Here is an 18,886-nt window from a genome sequence, read left to right as displayed (position 1 = left end):
TTTTCGGTTGAATATCTATTGAACGTCTTCCAAAATGTTCCGTGAAAATGAAACCTTCCCCACCCCCGCTAGCCATATAACACTTGGGCTCAGATGGAACATAATGTTTTCCCCAGTCTTTCGAGGAAAAGTTGAGCTTTTTCTTTAATCTAATTGGAGCATAGAGAAGGAGAACAGCATTATATGATTGAATAATTAAAAGTTGTCCTTTAGGTGCTGCTCTGAAGACAGCAGTAGCTTAAGCTGAATAGGTACCTCTTGTGTAGTGATTGCATGTTCTTCTGCTTATGTGCAAATCCGTGTTCAATTATAGGTCTTACAGTTTAAAAGCCAGGGTTAGTTCGGAGGTTTTTGCTTATTTGCATGCATTTGTTGCACAGAAATATAGCATTGTTGCCCGAATAACACATAGTTGCACAGCTACATGGTGTGCTTGGGATGCTGGCCAAGTGGACATTTGAGATTTCAGCCCCTCAGGCTTCTTAAATAGTCTTGACAGTTGATTGTTTTTATCTCTCTTTATAGATGTAATGTGCAGAAAGTGCAGAAAAAAGCAACAACCACAGAACATATTTTACAAATCTATAAACTTGACCTGGTTACTTATTTTCCTTTTATAAGACGCTGAACTGTACTTTGATCGGCTGCACAGTGTATTGCTAACATCTGCACTTTTGCACAGCTGCTGGAAGCAAAACTCTCACTCGTTAGGTCCCATTAAGTCAAATCCTACATTCAAGGATAGATTTGCAGTGTTTGAGGTGCGTCTTAAAACAATAGCCAGGTGCCCTTATGAACACTGAAACAGGTTTTGCTTGGTGTAATCATTCCTCCTGTTCATACAAACTTTTAATCCCTTCTTAATGCAGTCTCAATAGAAGAGATGGGGGACAAATTCGGCAGTCCTTTATCTGTTCAAAAATGTCTTGCACAGATTATCTGAAGCAGTCTGAGTTAGTCAAATCAAGCAGATATCTTCCAAAGTTTGTCTTTTCCTGCACAAAATCCCCAAATCCCTCCCTTTTGTGTTTCCCTGGACAGTTTTTCCTTGATAGTAACACAATAAAGAATTTTTTGTACTTAAAAGATTGTGACTTTGGAAGACATCCACGTGATTTGACTATCTCATACTCCTTAAGCCTCACACCAGTATTGGATACACATTGGTATGCATTCTTTTTGTATTTTGTCCCCCATCACTTCATCAAGAAAAAATATCTTCAGGACCAATATGAACAAGAGGAATGACTGCAGCACACATTCATAAGACCTATCCTTTAACCTCTTCAAAGTACGAGTGCAACCTTATGCCATGCTGTGCAGCTAAACATCGTTCAAATCCGCAGATCTGTTTTTGAACTATTAGTGTAGATCCAAAAGTTTTACTAGATACAAAATATGTAAGGGTCTGGGAAAACATTTATGAGAATCAATCTAAAATATGTATAAGTTTTATATTTGATGCAGTCATGCTGTCATGAAAAACATGGAGTCAAGGGTTTGAATATGTTTCACTTAGTGTAAATATCTTTTAGCTTAAATGAAAATCTGGAACAAGCTGCTAAAGATATGTGATGCTGTCAGACAGTGTGGAGTATGATGTTTTTACAACTTTAAAGCCACCAAGGTCAAATTAAAGTAAACTGTATGTTAAAGGGTTAAAAAAAATGATGATGGCAGTTTGGCAAACCATCAAGCAAATGATCTGTGAATTCTCCAGACTCCCAGAGTCCAATTTGTTATTCTGACCTGTGCATCCTTAAATCTTTTCACTGGAGGCTTATGGCTCAGGTAGCTTCTGAATACCTGGGCTGTGCCATCCTTTGCCACGGTGCAGTGGAACACAGTTTGCAGAATTTCTCTTGGTTGTAGTTGGCTTTTTTCTACAAGTGGGATTTTCCGTCTTTGTAATTTCTCCTGTTGCCATACATGGACTTAAACCAGATGTCCGTCATGATTCAGAATCTTTTGTGTTTAGCGATGGTTTTGGTGGCCTTCGTGTCGCTTGAGGCCTGACAAACCTCCTTTGACAAAACTGCATACAACACATTGTCCTTTTCTCAGCCTTCCTCGAATTTGAACTGTATTGGAATGATCTTCCCAATCTGCAATGATCTACAGTGCGAAACAGTTAATAAAATCAAGACTAATGTTTATGAGCTTTAATCACATGGTTTCTTAGATCGACCCAGCGTTTACATATAGAATCAGGAAGTAGCTGCCGTTTAGTGTCACACTCAATGTGTTAACTTCAGCACTTGGCAGTTTACGGGGCTCTGACCTTTTCACTATGCAACAGTGACTTTAACGACTGAGCTTCAGTCTGTCAGAGCATGCATTCTTACTTTGGGTGAAATCAATGACACACAGATGAACTACTTCGGTCCGAATATGTGACATTTCTGCACAGAATTAAGCCATCAGTGACAGCAGGTGTCAGAAGACAGTGACCTTTCTTTTTATGCATTCTCTGTCCCCAAGCTGTCTTCTTGGCAAAGTTGGCACCAAGCTCGCCTAGTCAAATGCTTAATGAAAGCACCCACATTGTCACTGCCCATTGGTGTTAGCACAGCTGATAAGACAATCTTGGGCCATGGTGCTAACATAATGCTAACAGAGTGAGAGAAAGCTAGAGGAAGAGAGAGAGAGACCCGCCAGGCTGCTTAGCATGCCAAATTCCTCAGCTGCACAATAGTGCTAGGCTAGCCTGAGCCCCAGCACAGCCAGCCTTCTCCACCACAATGGGAGGGGAAGCTCAGGAGAGGCCGGTGACGCCTGGGGAGGGAAGGAACTCACTCAACCCTGGGGCAGTGATCGTTCAATGAATGGTTGCTTTGAGAAGGCGCTGTGTCATTTTAGGGCCACAAAACACTCTTTGCAGCAATGTTTTTCTCATGTTGTAGATGCAGGATCCTCTTGGCTCCTTCCTTTTATAGACAAAAAGGATCATCAAGAGTGGAAGATGCCCTTGTTTGGCATCAATTCTGGGTTTAAAGGTTTGTTGGAAAAAAAGTTTAACATTTTTTGTTATTATTATACCTTTATTTAAATAGGTAAGCCCCATTGAGATCACAAAATCTCTTTTTCAAGTGAGCCCTGACCAAGATAGCAGCATTAGAGTGCTTCAAGCAGCGTACATGCAAACAATGAAAACATACCAAACAAAGCAAACTGTATTAACTGGCATCACATTGGAATGGTAGGAAAGAATTTGCAGATTACCTGATAATAAAAATGAATTGTTAGTTGCTGTGCTGCTCACCAGTTTGTAATTTAACTGCATGCCAATCTGTGATGTGAGTCGTATGTCACCTCCTTTTTATAAATCACTTTGTGCAATTGTTTGAACTAGTCTTTTTTTGGTATGTGGTCAGCACAGCTGCTTGGTTAAACAATTGCAAGGTGCACCTTGCAATGTGCTTACTGTGAGCGAGCTGATCAGTTTAAATGTCATGAACATGCTGGTAATGTAGCCCCACCCATGCCGTATTTGACCTAACTGATGCCCTTGACTCCAAAACAAGCACAAGTAATTATTGGCTGTGCATATGTGACAAATGGCAGCCAATCAATAGGCAATCAAAGCCTGGTTGCAGGAGTTAAAGAACTGGCATTTAACAAACAATGCTGAACCTTGGGCAGCTGTGGCTCCTGGAGCAGGACACTGAAGCCCAGTTGCACTTGATGCCCAGGACAGCATCTTTCGTGTGTGTGTGTGTGTGTGTGTGTGTGTGTGTGTGTGTGTGTGTGTGTGTGTGTGTGTGTGTGTGTGTGTGTGTGTGTGTGTGTGTGTGTGTGTGTGTGTGTGTGTGTGTGTGTGTGTGTGTGTGTGTGTGTGTGTGTGTGTGTGTGTGCGCGCGCGTGGGGGGGGGGCACATTGTGAAGTGCTTTGGTTTAACAGTGCTAGATAAATGCAGTCTGTTTACTCTTGTCACATCCGGATACATGCAAACAAGCTTTTTATGGAGTAATCTCTGTGAACTGTCACATGAAAGGAAAAGTGACCCTTTCATTTGTTTTCAGTGCAGCAGGGTAAAATGGCTCAGGTTACATTAACAGCAATTTCAGACATACAGCAATAGTGGATAAAGATTCTTCTTCTAAATCTGCATTTAGTAAATAAAAAATGGATCTCAAAGGTTTTCTGACTGTGTGCAACATGCTCTCTTAATTTGTGTAGGTGGATAATGGTGATGGATTTTTGCACGACTGGCATTTGTCAGAGCTAAATATTTCTGGCCTTTGGATTTGTCAGAATGCAGATTTGCAGATTTCTGTTAACCTATCTGACAACTTCTTGATGTAATTCATACGAATGTCTTTTTTAATCCCTTTTTTTAGGTGTTTAAAGATTTTCTCCGCAATTCTTCGGGCCACACTGACTTAAAAGCTGTCACACTCATGGCACCCTCCAGTTGACAGAATGGCCCAGATATCAAGTGGTAATGGGTTCAAGATGGATGTCCCCCAGCCAAAGGGGGTTGTGGGTAAGGAGGAAGCCCTCCGCATGGAGGAAGAGGCTTTAGCAAAATTGCAAAGGGAGAAGAGACACACTCTTTCAGCTTCAACACCCTCATCTTCCTCTGCAGCATCCTCATCGTTCTCGAAACCAAAACCATCGAAATCTACCACTACTGCTCCTCAACCTTCACCCTCTACTAATAGACCAGAAAAGGACCTCATTGTCTTCCCAGAGGCCAAGAAGCAGGCAGAGGAGGACAAGTTCAGGGATATTGATGTGGACAAGCTGACCAATGAGGAACTTGAGAAGCTCCTACTGGATGAAAACTTTGGGGCTAACAGCAAAGTGTCCCGCCCCTCGTCACTACTGGGGTTTAACCTCAGCGCCTCCTACCCTGGAGGCCATGCCTGTAGCTCCTCTCCTTTCCAGAGCAGCCAGTGGGCACCTGTTCTTTCTGCCCCATCTAGCTCCAGTGTGTCCACTCCCACCCATCAGCCTACCCCATTGTTCCCCTCTGCTCCATTCCCTAAACCAGGAACATTTCAGAATGGCTTCACTCCAACCTTGTCACCCTTCATGGCCCTGCCAGCGCAGCAGTCACCCTTTATGGCCTTCACTCCCATCCAGCCTGCTGCTGCCATGGTGTTCTCGCAGCCAGCCGTGGACCCAGAGATGGCCAAACTGTTCGACAAGATTGCCAGCACCTCAGAGTACTTGAAGAATGGCAAATCGGCCAGCACTGACCTAGATTCCTCTCAAGCGGGCTCAGCTTCTCTGGCCCCCGAGCCACCGCCCCAACAGCCAGCAGTGATGGAGCCTTCTAGCATCAGCCGCTTTGACTGGCTGGATCTGGACCCACTTACAAGGCGTAAAAGTGAGAATGAGGATGCCTCCCCTGCATCAGGAGGCATGGCACAGACAGTACCGGGAGTTCCAGCCGGGGATCCTTGGGAAGCGGTGCTCGAGACTGAGGGGAACAGTAATAACAGCAGCCCCCAAATGGAAGCCAAAGCATCGCTGTCAGTTCGCTCACAGCACAGGAGAGCATCAGCAGGAGCGGCTGTCACCAGGAGTCATTCGCTTAACATCCCAGGGACCTCCACCCACAAACCAAGCAGTCAGGTAGGATCACAGTAAAATGTAAAAGTATAAAAAATGAAAATTATATTTAGCAATGTTTGTAATATACCTATACATCAGTTCTGATGAAGCAGAACTCTTTAAACACTTACTTTATAATCGTTGCTTATAGATATGTAATGTATTAAAGAAGAACTTGAGATTTGAAAGCAAGTTTTTCAGGGTTTTTAATAATGGCTGCATTGCATTTAAGTGTGCCAGTTCCAGGACCCTGGTATTATAGATGCTGGCTCAATGACATGGCTAACTGGGAGATTAAATGAAACAGAGCCATGATTAATGTTATTAGTCACATCTGTTTCCCTGCACAGCCACTGCAGAGTTTAGCTGAACCTAGTGGGTTAACTACCTTGAGACTTTTCCAGTGTTGGTCAGCCACCATCCTTAACCATGTCCATGACCTCGACCTGCTACTCTGGTGCCACACTGAAAAGTCCATTTGCTAACAGCGATCCATCTTTGCACACTATTGATGGCATAGTGTGCAGCATAATTACTAAATAAACCACACCTCCTACAACATGAGCGAGTGTGAGTATAGTGTAGTCAGAACAGATGATGGAGGATCTTCTTCTTAAACCAAAATACCAATCAAGGTCTTGAGTACAACTGCATGTGTACTCTTCATTCATTCACTAGCACAAGCTAAACATCCTCTTTGCTTCTGCTCCCTGTAATTAAGTTTTTCACTGTGGTTAGCTACCCACTGTCTCACCCCACAATTTCCTCTCAACCGCATTTCGTGATTAATTTTGCCATTCGAGACGAGAGTGATCTAATTTCTTGTGATGAATATTTAGAACTTTCATTTGGGACAGTGCTGTGGGCGAGTGGCATGGGATATTGCTGCCTCTAATTTTTTTTTCTGTCTAAAACTAAACAACCATCTGTCATTTGGCTGCCAGCTCTGAGATGAGACAAGACAAGCATTTTAGTCTACAGCAGTACAACCATACTGAGGCCTACCAGCCAAACATGATCATGTCACCATGTGTCTTCCTCTTTAGTCAGTATTTGAGAGTCAGATTAGGCAGGCATTGTGATTCATGTGCCTTGAAATGAGTAAAGGATATTACACGCTTCATCAGAAGTGCTTTTCAGTTATTATGACAGAAGTGAAAAACTCTTAAAGGATGTTTCAATATGTATTACTGGCCTCTGCAGTTGGTAGAAATGAATACAGTCACCCTTGTACTCTAGGCATGCACATCCTCCCCGTACATGTGCTGAAAGAGTACAAGATACAAACAGTATTGCAGTATTGCTTTACATGACCACCAGTGGTGAAAAACTCCACAGAGTATATTTAAGATCTGGGCAGGCTATTGTGTTGGACACTGTATCAGTTTTTTTGGCAGTTTTCAAGACACCCACTTCCTGCTCATTGTGTTTCTCTGTGTCATGCCCAAACAATTGGTCTCTGTGGTGTGTTTCTCACACCAGGGTGATAATTAACTTTACAGCAGCGCAAAGGCCCTTATTTCCAGAATCCCCCATGTTTGCAGAACACCAGGAAATTTGACACAATTGGAATATGGTGTTTGGAAAGATTATGGTACAGCACGGTGACAATATTTAAATAAATGTGGTGCAACAGGTCAGAAACAAGACAAGCCAAGGGTGGTTTCATTGCACTGTTCCAGTAGGTCCTTCAAGTCTATGTGGGACTCTGCAGACATACACTTCGCCATTCATCAAAGGCAACTGGTCCAGTCTGTACACAGAGCTCTTTGAAAGTGTTTGTGTACACTTCCCTATATATTATGTTTAAGTTTAAGCCTGTGTTTGCTGGTCAGACGACCGCCTTGTATAAATTGAGCCTTTTAACTCAGTGTTCTTCACCTGCGTCCCTTTACACTCTCACTTCTGTCTGCATTCATTATATCTGCGTCTTGTGGTGATGGTATGTGTGTTTGCTTGCTCCTCTTGTTCCATCTGCTTGCCTGGCAGTCAGCGCCCATGTTGTTATAAACAGGAACAAGCCTGTACAGCTTCCCTATGCCCCACAGCACGACCAGAGCGACCTAAAAAATCAGCCTCAGAAGCTCATTTCGACACAAGGCAGAGAGTTGCTGTATTTCCACAAAGTTTGGATACCTGTGGCATGCCATAATTAAAGCTGCTGTGATGATATCCTGTGATGTGGGCAAATAAGACAATAACTTCTGTATCTGCAGAAGACTTCCAGTAGTTTGTGTATGGAACGTTTTTAATATGAAGCAGTAGCTTGAAATATTCAGTTTGCAGCACCTATAGCTTAACACATTAAGTATAGCTCTACAGTAACAGCACGGCAAAACGAAACAGTCTGAAAACAGTGAGGCTGATGTCTGTGGTCGGAAGTCTAGTTTCATGTTCCTATGTTCTTGCTCTCACACCATCTGACAGAGGCTACAACACCAGGAGCTGCTAAACCTCAAGTCTTTTTAAAAAGGGGCATTTCTTTAGTTGCCTGCGTGGACCACACGTATTGAGCAAATCGGTTCACAGTGATGACACAGCTCGGTTGAGGGCAGAGCGCTGGCCTTGCTTTCCAAGAAAGACTAAAATATTGACGTTCCCTGAAAATTGTTTTCATCCTGCTTCCCTTAAAAGGCCAAACCAATGTTTTGCATGTTTTTTGATGTATGCTTGTGCATTAGTAGTCGACCGATGCAGGTTTTTCAATGGCAGATGCCGATAGTGAGACATGGCAAATATATAATGCCAATTTCATGCTGTTGTTTTTTTGCATCTGATAAAATATGTCACCCAGCGGCATCCCTTTTGTTTGTGGTTAATGCTTTGGTCAGCACTAATGTGTTACTCACTTGTGCGCAGATAAATGTTTGAAAGTAAAAAATGTGCATTGTCTCTGACATGTCTGACATTTTTTGTCTAATCTGCCTCGTGAGCACAGGCTTGGGCCGATGCTGATTGTCTTAGAATGCCAAGTGTCAACGCGATTAACCGCTCTGCTGCTAATTTACATTGCTGCAAAAACATTATGCACTTATGTTTTAGTTTGAATGGTTTCCCTGCCATTTCAAACAGCCTCTGTTTTCAATTAATTTCAGAATGGAATTAAAGATATTATCTTATCTAGATTTGAAACTTGCTTGAGCTAGTTAACCCTTGGTAGTAAATGTGTCTTGTTTTATTGTTGTCAAAGTTGCTTTATCATTGTGTGGTACTGTTGTTTATTGATGACGTGGTGCATTAATGCTGTTACAGACTGCTCTTTTACTTACTTGTTGTAACATCTGATTCTAGATTGGTTTATTGCACCAACTTCCCATCAATAAATGTCAGCAATGACTGTAAACACCCACCTCTGTTTTTATGAAAGTACAACAGACAAAAACAGCTCTGCTGTTTCAGCCGATACAGTCTATGTGTGGGATGATCAGTTAGCGACACTGGTGTTGAGTTACAGAACAGATCCAGACATAAGACACCTCTTGACCCTTGCTCTAAGAGCTTAATGAAATCCTCCACTGCCCCACAACATGGTCTGAAAACACTGGTTTTCACATACTGTAAATAATCTCTATACTCTTCCAAAAACATTTCATCTTAACTGGAAAGAAAAGAGCACAGTATTTTATTTGAGTCTCACTGAGGAAGCAAATACTACCAGGTTGTTGGCCCTAATCTTGACAAATGTGGAGAAACTGAACTTGGTTTAACATGTGGCCTAGCAGAATCCCTTGAGGAGCTGCCTCTTTAAAAGGAACCGATTTTCTTTTATCTACCCACATACTCAAGTTTAACTCCTATTACACCGAAAGTAGATGTAAACGTGGACAAACTTTATTAACAAAAGGCAAAAATTTCAAGGGACTGCACTAGGCATGATTGTAATTGTTTTGCTGTTGTTTGACTTGCAATTATGTGTCCCAAGAAGTTGTTGGGTTTTTTTTTTTTTTCCAAATCTGTTATTTCCAAGATTTGGATGGTTGTAAGTCAGCCTGAAGTTGGCAAAACTTGTTGTGGTTGGCAAGAGTGCAGTGTAAGATGTGGTCGTGTGGGCAGAGGGGTGTAAAATGGAACAAATGAGTTTGAACTTGGAGACTTAGTCAGAGCTGGGCTATCGACCATGGAGTCACACCACCTCTACTGTATGTCTCATTCTCTTCCTTTAGTCTATGGTGTGAATTTGTCTCCCACTCCCTCCGTCTCATACGTTCTCTCAGTTTTTACTCCTTTCTTCTTATCTCTTTCTATATTTACTGTCTCTTCTTCTGTCTTTACAGTGTCACAATTAATTTCTTCATCTCTGTCACTATCTACTGTTCTCCACACCATCAGTCTCTCTCCCTCCATTCACCGGCTGCCTGTTGTGCCTGACTACTAATCCCTGGCTTTGGCCTTTGGATATGAAGCTGTAGGTTAGTGATAATCAGTCAAACAAATAACTCTATCTCCAGTTTAGCCGTCACGCCTCACAGCACCAATGCCTGTTCAGACCTGGCTCGTACTGTTTGCAAAGCAGCGCTGAGCGTTGATGCGTCATTTACCACACATGGCCATGTCTGGCAACACAGATTTGTGCTACTTATCCTCACACTTCTTTCAAGAAGTGTTAGTCGTGCAGTAGATCTTCAAAACCAGAGGAGAAATGGTAAGATGGTGGTGGTTGATTTTTAGTGAGATACATGCATACAAACAGTAGTCTGGACTGAATCCAGCTTCATGGTCCTTAACTATGCAAATTGATGAAAGCTGCAGGAAAATTTGAAGCAGATTTGATCATTTTACTAACTGACTATTGATCTATTTCATTTATGAATACCAGTTTTTCAGTAACTAACTGCTGATAATGCTCAGTGTGACTGCGGTTAACGGAGATAATGATTATGTAGTAAGCCACATAAACCAATCAGCTGGATTAAATTTGAGGAAGTAGTTTTAAAGCACACACTGAAGTATTTTGCTCAGCCTTTCATTGCAGTTTGAGAGAGCATGTCTGTGCCTGTTTGTTCTTGCACTTTCCCTTCAAAATGTCCTGCAGACTGATTTTTATCTGAACTGGCTGTTTTTATCTGAACATATGTTGTGATTCAAGATATGCGTGTGTGTGAAACTGAAACCGACAGTATGCCAGCATGCAGTGCACATTTTTCCAGCCTAAGACACGGTCAAATCTCTCCTTCCCCACAGATTAGAAGACCTCCAGCAGCTTGTTTCCGTCTCTCACACCTCCACAGCATCCCACTCCAGACTCTGCTCCGTTTTCTTTTATTATCATTTAATTGCACCTTAAGCACAAGCATGTCAGGCTGCAGCATACTCAACACTGCCTGCATTTTGTTCCAGCAGACAGATTGTAGGGTTAAAAGTTTGGTGTAGTTCAGGGATGTGGCATGCATTCCAGTTAACTGTGTGACTCACTGGGCAAACAGCTCTATGTCTCCTAACCTTTGACCTTGTTTACTGGCAGAAAACAGGAGACACATTGTGGAAGATGGAGTGAGGAAGCAGGTAGAAAACAGATACTAACGCACATTATGAAAACCTTGCTAACGTGTTTTGGGAATAGGTTGACGGATATAATGTTTCAGAGAAAAGCATGCCAAAGAGTGTCAGGACTGTTGAGTGTTAAGTGTTTGTAACTGAAATTTCTTCCAGTTACCAAATAGCCAACTAATCCTAGCGTCTATGTGACGGTCAGTCAGTCCCCCTTGGAGGCAGAGATTTCATTTTATCTCAGGAAGCATGAGTTAGTTAGCAGTCAGTCACTTCCTTTTCGAAAGAAGAAGTTGCTTCATGTTTTTCTGAGCAGCTGGTTCCTCTGATTTAACTACGGAGCTTCTCACTCGCACCAAGCCTCACTGAACGATGAAGAGCTATGTTGATGTATGCAGTCAAAAACATTTTAGTGGACAGTTAGAGGTTGCTGAGTATCCACAACCCATTAAAATCAATCTAGATCTCTTCAGTAAGTGCTGGATCAGCATGACAGCATCACTCAGCATTTCCCACACTAATGAAATGAAGCCTGAAGTAACTGTAGTACATTTTCCTTGTTGCCACAGTGCGAACCTAAGAGGCTAAAACTTTGATGGTTAACTAACCATCATATGTTGCTGTGTATTTTCTGGGTTTTTAAAACTTGCAGGCTGTTCAGATATCGACAGTGGCTTGTGAGTATTGAGTGCAGGTTTCCTGTGGATAGTGTGAGGTCATTTTCATTGGGCTGGCACAGAGACGCAAGGTGGTGTCTTATGTCTAGATACGCACTGTAACTCGATGCCGATGTCAGGCTTGGAATTACCACCCAGCCACCAGTCGAGGCTGCGGTTGGTTAAGCCTTTCGGTTTCGCCACTGTACTCAGTCAGCCCTTCTTGCGTGTCTGTGCCCCATGGGAGACACCACAGCCTCAAGCTGACCATGTCCCCCTCTGTTGAACTCGAGGGACAACACAACAGTTTTTGATGAAGCCTTTCTTCTTTTTTTTTTTTTTTTAGCATCGGAAACAAGCACAAAAGCCTGTGAGAGATGGAGGGTAGAAGCTGTCTGGCCCTGGTTCAGGTAGTGAATACAGTAAACAGTAACAAACAGAAATTTGGTACATTGGTACATTATCAAAATTGCAACATGGCCAAGTGCAATATCCAAATCACAGAAGCTGCAGCTTTTTGATAAAAGGTCATTAAAAAGCAGCATTATAATGATGTAATGTAGAGCTGCAGAGACGCCCTGGCTCACAAATCCTGTTCTCCAGATGTAAGTTGTTGTAAATATTATAATTCTGTATGTCTAAAGCATTCTCTTCAGTCAACTATGAAGTTACCCTTGAAAAATAGAATGAATAGTTTTCTGTGTCGTTTGTGAAAGCAGGAGTCACATGTTTCCTAATTGATCGTGTCTCACATGGAGCACAGTGTGGCCAGCTGAGTGATGCAGGACATCCAGGACAAAAACACCTATTTTCCACACTCCAATCTTGCCAACTTAAACATTTGTCGGGGCAGTTACGTCAGAGTGCTCAGCAGGTTTGGAAAGTGTGGAAAAATAATTTTTGACAACTCCTTGTCTTGTCTACTTTTAGTGTGGAAAATGCAGGAAATCCATCATTCAGAATGTTGTAAGAAATTCCCATCAGTGGTGAATTGTAGGCTAAAAAAGCTTAAATTCTTAGCCGAAGACAGATTAATTGCTAATGTGTAAAACTAGGAGTCTATAAATTAGATAACTGGAGCATCAGTTTGTACACAGTGAGGGTTTAAAGCCCTAACTGGCTGTGAAATGACTCAGAATCACACAGTCTGCAGCTGACTTTTGTCGATTATAGTCGTCTCCGTTCAGATCTCTGTCATGCACCAGCTCTGCTCACATACCACAGTGTCCTCTTATAATCTTCCTTTATGTTCCGCAGTATGTTCCTGGTATTACCATGACACATCGGTACAAGCAGAGAAAGGATGAAGGATTAGTCAACATGTGAATCATATGGAGCCATTCCCATGACTTCAGATACCAGGAGCTCTCCGCCCGGGTCCGACAAAATTGATAGAGTGAAACAAAGATGGGCCTATCCCGCTGTACAGCCTGCTGCGTGTGTTTGTGTGTGTCTGTGTGTGTTGTCGTGCGACAGTCCGCTAACACGGCCTCATTGGAGTATCTGCCCATGTTTGTTTTCGCTGAGGCGGTCCTGACTGCAAACATAAACACAGCTAATGCGCTCTGTTAGTCTCCCTTCTCCCTTACTTTCCCTCTTTGACCTTCTGTTTTTTAATCTCTCACCCTCTTCCCCTTTTCGTTTTCCATCTTTTTCTCTCCCTCCATACCTCTGTCGCCTTGCTCCGTTTATTGAGTTTTATGTGGTTTTCTGCTAATCTTTGCTAATCTTATTGAATCACTAAAAGCACTCGGAAGGCTAAATCTGAAATGAAAAATTGAGATGGAGAGAATCAGTCTCCTCTCTCCCTTGCTGGGTGATGCAGGTGGTTTGGTGTCAGGCTTGGCCTCCTTTCCAAGCTCCATGCTGACTTTGAGAGATCTCCTGCTGTTAAGTCAGGTCAGCTCCCCACTTTTGAACAAGTAGTCTCTGCTCTTGGGGCTGCAGAGCTTTGGATCTGATGATAAAGCAGGATTAACATGATGAATGTTGTGATCTTGTGAAGCAGGGTTGGCATTCTTGTTTTTTCATTTCAAGATTTTTTGGCATTGTGCCTTTATTGGTGTTAATAAAGGGAAGCAAGTACAGGGTTCAACGTGCAACAAAGATCTCTGGCTGGAATTGAACTGGCGACATTGTGGTTATATGTGTCTTAACCGCTTGGTTTGTTTATGACAAGCAGAATCAATTGATTGCATTTTGTGCAGAGCTGAAATGATGACTCAATGAATAAATCAACTGAATATTAATTGGCCACTATGTTGCCAAGGATTTGTTTCAGTAATGTTTGGAGCAGAAATGTCAGACATTCTTTACTTCCAGCTTCTCCAAAGTCATCAACATTTTTCACTATTCTCTGACATTTAAGACACCGAGAATGAAAGATCCAGCGTGTAGGATTCAGGGGGATCTATTGGCAGAATCACCCGAAAATAAGAATGGTCGTGTTTTCACTGCCTTGGAATGAGCTCTTCATATCTACAGAGGGAGCGGGTCCTCTTCCACAGAGTCTGCCATGTTGCACCACCATGTTTCTACGGTAGAACAGACAAACATCACACTGGCTCCAGAGAGAGACTTTTATGCTTTTTAGTGACTGCTGTAGGAGAGGGTGAGGTAAAGGGTAGTCATTTTGCAGTTTGTCACCTCACCACTAGATGCCGCTAAATCCTACGCACCAGATCTTTAGTCGATTAATCAAGAAAATAAATGTCAGAATAATCAACAATCAATAATCTTCTTAATTATTTAGCCATAATCTTGTGTCCAGAACATCAATCCATACGATCTTCTTCGCTGGATTTGATGGATTCTAAGTTAAATTCTTTGAGGACATGCCATCATTTGAAGTATTTCTTAACTGGCTAAGGTGTGATTCCAAACTGAAGGAATTTGAGGACAGACAAAGATCCTCAAATTCTAAGAGCAGCTTGTGATGGTGTGGTCGTAAAACTGGAACCATAGAAGTTAAGTTGACCTTACACTTGGGGAAAAAAAAGTTTTTAGTTGTCCCATCTCATTGTCGTTGCACATGAAAAGCCAGCTCTATGCCCCCTGGGCTTATCAAAGAACTCCAGGTTCAACATCTCCCACAAGTCTCTGAGGAGAGGAATAAGCTATTATTATAACATTCCAACATTTCCTTTTCCCTCTCTCTCTCTCTCCCCTTCCTCTCCTGCCCTGTCTTCAAACCCCTCTCTCCCTCATCGGGAGTGATGTCAGAGTCACAGATTTCCAAGCCGTGACAGAGCACTTTTGCAGACTGAGCCTGGCGCAGGAAGGGGCGGGACTCTTTCACTCCTCATTTCCTGTGCCACAGGAAGTGCATTCTTCAGCCACTGGCAGTAAAACAGCAGTTAAGAGCTGAGCATAACTGCGAGTTCCCAGCAACAAGCCAGCCTCCAGGAAAGGGAGCTGTGTGTGTGTGTGTGTGTGTGTGTGTGTGTGTGTGTGTGTGTGTGTGTGTGTGTGTGTGTGTGTGTGTGTGTGTGTGTGTGTGTGTGTGTGTGTGTGTGTGTGTGTGTGTGTGTGACAAAAATCTGTTTACACAGTCACATTGTGGGGACTCGCCTCCCTTATGGGGACAAAATGAAGGTCCCCTTAATGTAAATCATTAAATTTTAGGGTGCAGACTGAGGATAGGGTTACGGGTTAGGTAAGGTTAGGTTAGGTACAGGGTTAGGAATAGGCAGATAGTGGTTAGGGTTAGGGTTAGGGTAAGGCTCCAGGAAATGGAGCCTTACCCTACACACAGTGTGTGTGTGTGTGTGTGTGTGTGTGTGTGTGTGTGTGTGTGTGTGTGTGTGTGTGTGTGTGTGTGTGTGTGTGAGAGAGAGAGAGAGAGAAAGAGAAAGACAGATTTACAAATCATTCAACATGACTCTTAAAATGTTTGAGAAAAAATAAATAAAAGAAAAAAGATAAAGAAGAAATATTTCCTCCCTGTGTTGTAAAACTTTTTTCACTATAAGAGGAGTCTAGCTCAGCCTCTGAAGGATGCAATCATTACTGTGTGTGCCAGACAGACTCTTAAAATCAAAATTTACACTTAAAAGACTGAACCATAATGAAATGTTTAACGAATGCTTTTCATTCATGAATTTAAGAGACAAAGGCATAAAAGAGCTGGAGACCTCAGTGTGTGTCTTTTTGAGTCAAATCTTTTCTCTTGCTGACGTGTTTATTCACACTGTAGGATTCATAGCTCTGAGGTGTTTTTAATGAAACTGTCCCTTCAGTGATCCCCAAACACAAATCACCATAAAGACTCGAAGCTTTGTTGTCACAGTCAGTCCAGTTAAACTGTGCTGCCTATCTCCATCTGGCTTGCTTCTGTTTCTAAGCATATGACTCAGATATATTTTTCTGCTTCCCTGACTCTGTTTGTGTGTTTGTGTTTGTCCAACTCTTTGCTCCTGTAGGAAAAGGGGAAAGGAAAAGGTCTGGTGAAGAATGCCGCCCTGGAAGAAGAAGACGCTCAAAACCTGGAGGTTGTCGCCTTCTGTGAAGACGTAGCAACGTAAGCTCCTTCTTGTTGGCGTGTACATAAACAATCTCCTTTGAGTGTTATTGACCTTCTTTGTAACATTTTGACATTAATAACGACATCTTATACATGTGAAGCATCTTATGGATCTCACCTTCCCGCTGTCTCACAAACTCTCAAACTGCAGTCCCACGTCTGCCACCCTGTGCCACCTATAGTATACACCAATACTAACAGACAGTTTAAATCTTTAGATATGACGACGCCACCTAGAGGCAAGGAAAGTAATAGCCGCATGAGAATTGGACAGGAGAAGTGAAAATTGGACCTAGCGGAAAAGTCGGGATCGCCAAAGTCATCAGGATTCACCCTCTGTGGAAAATTTCTTGGCAGTCCATCTAATAGTCTGCACCAACATTGCCGCTAGCATGGCTACAAATAGCATTCTCTTTCTTGCTTGTATATGAGCGTAAATGCACACGTATACATTTTCATGCATACATACACATAATTGCATGTTTTGAAGCTCTGTGTTTCCTGTGCCTGTCCAGAAACTCTCACTCCAGTAGTTAGTTTGGGTGGAGTGATGATTAAGCTGCGTTCAGGGAATCCACTTTCATGACAATAGCAGAGTCAACGCCCGCTGTCTGCCCAGCGTCTTCGCTGCCTGCTTGCTGGTCAACACTCACTCTGCATAGTTTGCAATTAAAAGGAACTTAACCTCTTGTAAGAATGTGAATGAATAATGTTAAAATAATTTCAGAGCATTTTCATGATCTTTTACCCTACTACCCAAGCCAAAAGCATCAATCATTCAAAATTACAAGCTAATGATGGCTTATTGTTTTTGGAAGCTATTTCCACTTGGGAGAACAGAGTAATATGGTAATGGTAAATTCCCAGTGATTTATATAACCATATCAGTGTGTGTATTTTTCCTCCTCTTCTTCTGCCCTCCTTCCAATGTTCCTGTTCTACTGCCCACGATGCATCCAGCAGTCTCATCCAAGCGATCTGATCCATATGCCAAGCTGGCTCTGGCTGCCCCTGATTTGTTTTCGCTTGCCAAGTAGACCAAAATATGCAAAAAAAAAAGTTGACTCTGGCTCTGTTGTCATCTTTTTTCCTACCAGCCTGCGCTCCAAATTCCCTCATGGCGACATGTCCACCAACCCAGGCTTCGTCCTAAGCCCTGTCATTACCCAGAGAGACACTGGAGGCGACAATAGCTGCTCTGTCAAGGTTTCTATTGAAATCTCTGAATCTCAGCAGCCTGTAACCTTCACCTGTGACGGTAAGCATCCAGTGATAAGACTGTCTATAACTCCTGTGACACTAGAACACACTGAACACAAGTCCTGATGTCAGGGTATTTACATTTGAATTAGGCTGATTTCAGCCTTCCTCCTCTGTGTTTTAGAGATATTAAACAACTTTTTTTTCTAGAATGTACATACGATTAATTGCAAGAATGGCCCACTGTTAAGAAGTGTAGAAAATCCACTATACAGAAGACACGCCATCACCTTTAAGTCAGCCTGAAACCTTGTGCCCGCTTTGCCTTTAAGAGTGAGCAGCTCAGATTGCAGATATGAGAGCTCTGAAGGAGGAAACGACATTCACAGCTGCCAAACTCTTTACCCCCTCCCCACCTCATTTTTTCTTTTTCCTTTCATTTTTTCTGTCGTGGGAAGTACACTTTGTTCCTTTTCCGCACAAATAAAGGGTTGTCCCCTCACCGTCGAGGAGCCATGTTGGGCAAAAGGGACTGCAGTCTGTTTTTTTTTTGTTTAGTTTTTTCAAGGACCCACCAAGATTTTTGGTTTCCTTTCCTGCGTGTTTGGGGAACTGTTGTTGGCTAACCCTTCGTTATATACACACACAACTACAACCGCTGTGATTGACATGTCTTTTGGGACTTGAAGCACACCACTGGAGGCTGTCAGCCAATCCAGTGGGCTTTTTTGTTAGACATATTATTCCAACTGTATGACCAAGTTCACCACCGTCTGTGCAAGTCCCTGAGGATCAGCATTAGGCCACTCTGTGTGTGTGTGTGTGTGTGTGTGTGCGTGCGTGTGCGTGTGTGTGTGTGTGTGTGTGTGTGTGTGTGTGTGTGTGTGCGTGTGCGTGTGCGTGTGCGTGTGTGTGTAATATGCTCTCCCCTTTCTCTCTATATATTCAGTGACATTTGCGCTGAATTGTTTCTTGTATACCAGCTAACCCATAATGCATTAGCAAGTCCTCGACACTCTGTGTGTAGTGTTTGTATGGAACAGACTGTCCTACTGACCCAGACATCATTCTGTATAGCCCAGCTCAACACTAACAACCTGTAGGAAGTATATTTATTACTTTCCTCATTCTACAGCCTGATCGTACGTTCCTGTGTTCCTGCATTGACCCAGTTTACCTCGTCTTCCTGCTTCTGCTGAGTTTACCTCCTATATTCCCACTGCCACGGTCACTTCCTAGAAATGCTTCCTTCATTCCTAGTATGATGTCTAGTTAGTTGGTTCCTGGTTGACTTCCTATGTTGTCAGCAGCGTGTTGACCCACATTGTTGCTGTTTGGATTCCTCTGGTTGGACACTGCTGGAATCTGCTCTCTGGAACAATAGGCCTCAGTTCTGCTCAAAGCTTGGATAGAAGGATAGAGAGAGCTAGAGGACAGGAAGGGTACTTTTGCACTGTC

General features: G+C 42.7%; 1 protein-coding gene across 2 annotated transcripts in view; it reads left to right on the top strand.

Annotated features, from left to right (window-relative positions):
- The window catches only part of pik3c2a (phosphatidylinositol-4-phosphate 3-kinase, catalytic subunit type 2 alpha), a 44,116-nt gene that overhangs the window by 794 nt on the left and 24,436 nt on the right, over positions 1–18,886 (top strand). For both annotated transcript variants that reach the window (XM_070971338.1, XM_070971339.1), the window contains exons 2-4: positions 4,342–5,584; positions 16,128–16,225; positions 17,326–17,486. In XM_070971338.1, coding sequence (XP_070827439.1) covers positions 4,424–5,584; positions 16,128–16,225; positions 17,326–17,486 — 1,420 coding nt within the window. In that variant the 5' untranslated portion in view covers positions 4,342–4,423. The remainder of the gene's footprint in view (positions 1–4,341; positions 5,585–16,127; positions 16,226–17,325; positions 17,487–18,886) is intronic.

Source organism: Chaetodon trifascialis, chromosome 10 (assembly GCF_039877785.1).
Source record: "Chaetodon trifascialis isolate fChaTrf1 chromosome 10, fChaTrf1.hap1, whole genome shotgun sequence".
NCBI classification, from domain to species: domain Eukaryota; kingdom Metazoa; phylum Chordata; class Actinopteri; order Chaetodontiformes; family Chaetodontidae; genus Chaetodon; species Chaetodon trifascialis.
The sequence above is the reverse complement of the archived record's forward strand: the minus strand, read 5'-3'. Positions and strand labels throughout refer to the sequence as shown.